Source organism: Babylonia areolata, chromosome 15 (genome assembly GCF_041734735.1).
Source record: "Babylonia areolata isolate BAREFJ2019XMU chromosome 15, ASM4173473v1, whole genome shotgun sequence".
NCBI classification, from domain to species: domain Eukaryota; kingdom Metazoa; phylum Mollusca; class Gastropoda; order Neogastropoda; family Buccinidae; genus Babylonia; species Babylonia areolata.
The window spans coordinates 24,821,562-24,826,561 of NC_134890.1; the positions used below are offsets into that span (position 1 = coordinate 24,821,562).

A 5,000-nucleotide genomic window follows, 5' to 3' on the forward strand; every position below is an offset into this window, starting at 1 on the left:
ACTAAGTTACTTAGACCCTTTGTTCACATGCCTTGTCTTGCCTTCCACTGAGATACTTTGACTGTTTGTTCACATGCCTTGCCTTGCCTTCCACCAAGTTACTTTGACTGTTTATTCCCATGCCTCGACTTGCCTTCCAATAAGTTACTTTGACTGTTTGTTCACATGCCTTGCCTTGCCTTGCCTTCCACTGAGATACTTTGACTGTTTGTTCACATGCCTTGCCTCGCCTTCCACTGAGTTACTTTGACTGTTTGTTCACATGCCATGCCTCGCCTTCCACTGAGTTACTTTGACTGTTTGTTCACATGCCTTGCCTTGCCTTCCACTGAGTTACTTTGACTGTTTGTTCACATGCCTTGCCTCGCCTTGCCTTCTAGGAAGTTACTGGTCTTTCTCATCTTGCACTGAACTTTCTTATCGTGCCGTTTACTTTTGTCGTGTTCTTTCCCTTGCCTTGCCTTCCACTGAGTTACTCTGACTGTCTGTTCCCATGCCTCGCTTCGCCTCACCTGACCCGTCCGCTGACCCAGACGTGGATAATAGCGGGGTGTGTAAGAAGTTCCCCGATCTCTGCAAGCGGTGCGGAAACCCCCGGGGTTACGTCATCTACCGGAAGTCCCTGCTGCCCGTCACCTCCCTCCGCGTCAACCTGCCCTTCCCTTTCACCGTCGTGCTGGACAGCGCCAGGTGTTCGGGTCAGTGTGACATTCACACCTGTGCACCTCCACCTCTCCCTCACCCCCTTCTACTACTACTACTACTACTACTACTCTTGCAGCATCATCAACCTCAGCTCCCCTCCGCCATCCCTCCCAGGCCCAACCCCTGCGCGTGTCTCCACACACTGACAACGAGAGAGAGAGAGAGAGTGACTGACAGACGCAGAATCGGAGAGAGACAGTCATACACACACACACACACACACACACACACACACACACACACACACACACACACATACGTGCGCGCACACACACACACACGTACACACACATGCACACACACAAACAGTCACACAGACAGACACAAACATTGGCTTACACACCCGCGCTACTAACACACACACACTCGCATACACATGCATACACACAGATATGCACGCACACACACGCGCATATATACACACGCACATACTACATACATACACACTCACGAATACATACGCACACCCACACACACATGCTCGCACACACACTCACACACACACACACACACACACACACACACACACACACACACACACACACACACACACACACAAAATCCACACACACCAGCGTCGTAAGTGGGTAATCTATGGCTGAGTCTTTTTTTTTCGTCTTTTTTTTTTTTTCTTTTTTTTTCGTCTTTTTTTTTAAACCCTTGATTCTTTCAGGACGCAGTACTTCCGGTCATAGTGACGTCACTGATGACATCACCAAAAGAAGCTGGAGGGAAATAATTATGTTTAGAGGGCTGAAAATTCACATATATTTATCTAGAGTGGTATATCTCCAGGACATTTTCTCAGTTTGGCTGATGTTGATTTGTGACTTGAAACCTCTCTTTCTGCTGGGTTGTTGTTGTTGTTGTTGTTTGTTTGTTTGTTTGTTTGTTTGTTTGTCTGTCTGTTTGTTTTTCTGCGGCAGTCAAGACGTTTTAAAAACGACCGACTTGATGGTCAGAAATCAGCGTACTTCCCCCCCCCCCCCCCCTCCCATAATTATGTGCAGACATGCCTGATTCTGAACCCCTTTCGTGTGTAAACGCAAGCAGAAGATCAAATACGCACGTTACAGATCCTGTAATCCAAGTCAGTGTTAGGTGGGTTATGGAAACGAGACCATACCCAGCATGCACACCCCCGAAAACGGAGTGTGGCTGCCTACTTGGCGGGGTAAAAACGGTCATACACGTAAAAGCCCACTCTTGTACATATGAGTGAACGTGGGAGTTGCAGCCCACGAACGAAGAAGTCTGTGGTTGTTCCGTCTTGTGTTGAGCACTCTCAGACAGTGAGCAGATTGCAAAGCAACAAGCCAACCTAAAAAACATGCAACAGAAGTAAAATATTTTGCAGTGACGGCCTCCTTGAGGGACTGAAACTGAAACTGAGGCTGAAACTGAAACCCTTGTCTTCAACGAGTGTCACGTGCCGTGGTGTGTGGTGTTGTGTTGTGTGGGCAGATCTGTACGAGAACTGTTACGAGATCATGGAGGACGGCCGTCAGAGGCTGCCCGGGGTACTCCACTTCGCCATCGACCCTGACGGCCCTGGGGGCGTCGGTCCCCTCAAGGTCCGCTGCCTCTTCAAGCCACGGGACCACTGCGCCGTCACCCTGGTGCGTCAGCTGCCCGTGTCTGTGTCCGTGCGATGTTTGCTGTTGTCGTTCTTAGTTGTTGTTGCTGGTTTTGCTGGTTTCAACATTTTTTTTTTTTTTAATTTCCCCATCATTCACCCATCCAATCCACAAATCTTACATTCATTCATCAACATCTTTCTGCTGTGGTCGTATTTCAGGGTTGCCTGCAAATGGACAGGAAAGGAAATGAAAAATGTCATATGGAAATTGCTGTTTTTCTGTTGTTGTTGTTTTTTGTTTGTTTGTTTGTTTTGTTGTTTTTTTTTTTTCTTTTTCCTGTTGCTGTTGTTTCTTTTTTTTTTTTTCTTTTTTTTCTTTTTTTTCCCTTTGTGTAGGTGTTTGTTGTTTTCGTCGTCGTTAGTTATTGGGGTGTTTAATGCTGCTGTTTTCGTCGTTGGACATCGTGGTGTGTTCTGTTGTCGTGATTAGTTATTGTGATGTCTATTGTTGTCGTCGTTGGTTATTGCGATGTTTGTTGTTGTTTTTGTTGTTGTTGTCCGTAAACGTCGCCATTCGAGATGGCGGTGTTTGTCGTCGTCGTCATCAGTTATTGTGATGTTGGTTGTTTTTGTCGTCATTAGATATCGTGGTGTGTGTTGTTGTCGTCATTACTTGATCGTGATGTTTGTTGTAGTTGTCGTCATTAGATATTGCGGTGTTTGCTGTTGTTGTTGTCATTAGTTTTTTTAGGTGTCATCTGCAGTCGTCATTAGTTATCGTTATGTTAGTTGTCGTTGTCGTCATTAGATATTGCGGTGTTTGCTGTTGTTGTTGTCATTAGTTGTTGTTTTTTTTTTAGGTGTTTGTCGTCGTCGTAATTAGATGTCGCGATGAGTTTGAATGTTAGTTCGGGCTAACCTGTCTGTTTTTATCCGGGTTGGGGGTGGTGGTGGTGGTGGTTGTGGGTGTAGGTGGACGCGGAGAGACGGTACAAGTATGGGATCCTGCGCAAATACAAGAAGATCGCCTTCACAAAGAAGCTGACCTACTTCTCCAACAGCGTCAAGCAGATCCAGGCCCTGGCCAACATCTCGTCCTTCTGTTGGCAGGTGCATGCTTCCGTCTGTGTTATGTGTGTGTGTGAGAGGGGAGGGGGTGTGGTCGGGGATGGAGGAGGAACGGAGTCGGAGTGGGGAGGGGGGAGGGGGGGGACGGATGGGGTTTGGTGTGTGTGTGTGTGTGTGTATGTGTGTGTAAGCGAGAGAAATCGTGGGATTGCGAGAAATCATGGGCGTTCCCCATATTTTTATCAAAAAATATTTCCTTTGTCATTGGAGTTGAGTTCTTATGTGTGTGTGTGTGTGTGTGTGTGTGTGTGTGTGTGTGTGTGTGTGTGTGTGTGTGTGTGTGTTTCCTTTTGTGTGTTTACTTGGCTGGTTGATGTGTTCTTTTCTTTCACTCTGTTTTAAAAATAATATGACCTTGTTTTGAGTGTCTTCTGTGAAACTGATAATCTATTTTCAGTGCAGTCTTGCACGCGAAAGTATGCTGACACAATCGGATGAACACATGAGCACGCATGAAATGAAGAACATTCTGAATGAATGCGAAAGAAAAGGTTGCATAACATCAAACATCAAAACTATTTGGTTCAATTTTCACGCTCCCTACATGAGGGTAAAGCATTGTGAAACATCTTTTTTTTCTATCACATTTTATGTAGAGAGTTGAATCATTTTGATGTTATTCCCAACACCCTTCGGGAAAGATTTGGTTGACATCATATCATGTATCATATCGTTATATCATATTGTATCATATTAATGTTTGACTTATACACATTGCCTTAGTATCGTTGTTTGCTTTTGATTCTGATGTTGAATTTGAGAGCAATGCGTTGCAGTGATCCATCTTATGTGACATAAATAAATAGATGTATTTCAATGTCATTACGATTCATGCCTTCACAAACGTTACTGTCATTATCAATATCATCGTTTCTCTCTCTCTCTCTCTCTCTCTCTCTCTCTCTCTCTCTCTCATTTTTCTCAAAGGTTTGCATTGGGGAAAGACAAGAAACTAGCTCCGATGATACAGGAAATCTTTTTGATAGAAATAAGGTGTGAGAAATCGTGGGGGCGCCGCCACACGATTGTTCGCAGTTGAGAGAAAACGTGGGAGGGGAACGCCCACGATTTCTCGCAATCGCACGATTTCTCTCAGTCAAAATGAGAGAAATCGTGGGCTCACGTGTGTGTGTGTGTGTGTGTGTGTGTGTGTGTGGCAGTGTGCATCTATGTCTCTGTCTGTGTGTGTGTGTGTCTATATTGGTGTTGTTTAGATAGATAGATAGATAGATAGAGAGAGAGAGAGAGATAGATAGATATGAAATTAAACAGTAAGTCTGCACATTCTGACACCTCCTTGGAACTGAAACTGAAACTACCTGACGTATGTGTGTGGGTGTGTATCTGTGTGTGTGTGTGTGTGTGTGTGTGTGTGTGTGTGTTTGCGCGCGCGCGCGCTTGCGAGAAGATACCTTTATATATGTATTTGCATGTATCCATATATACATGTATGCGTATATGCGTGCACGTATGTATGTATATGCCTGCATCTGTATCTGTTGTGTCTGTGTCCGCGTGCTCGCGTGCTCGCACGCGCACGTGCGTGTGTGTGTGTGTGTGTGCGTGTGCGTGTGTGTGTGTGTGTGTG

At 45.3% G+C, this 5,000-nt stretch overlaps 1 protein-coding gene across 2 annotated transcripts in view; it reads left to right on the plus strand.

Moving 5' to 3' along the window:
- Positions 1-5,000, plus strand: part of LOC143290501 (uncharacterized) — a 132,678-nt gene that overhangs the window by 103,980 nt on the left and 23,698 nt on the right. For both annotated transcript variants that reach the window (XM_076599997.1, XM_076599998.1), the window contains 3 exons: positions 534-698; positions 2,170-2,324; positions 3,257-3,394. In XM_076599997.1, coding sequence (XP_076456112.1) covers positions 534-698; positions 2,170-2,324; positions 3,257-3,394 — 458 coding nt within the window. The remainder of the gene's footprint in view (positions 1-533; positions 699-2,169; positions 2,325-3,256; positions 3,395-5,000) is intronic.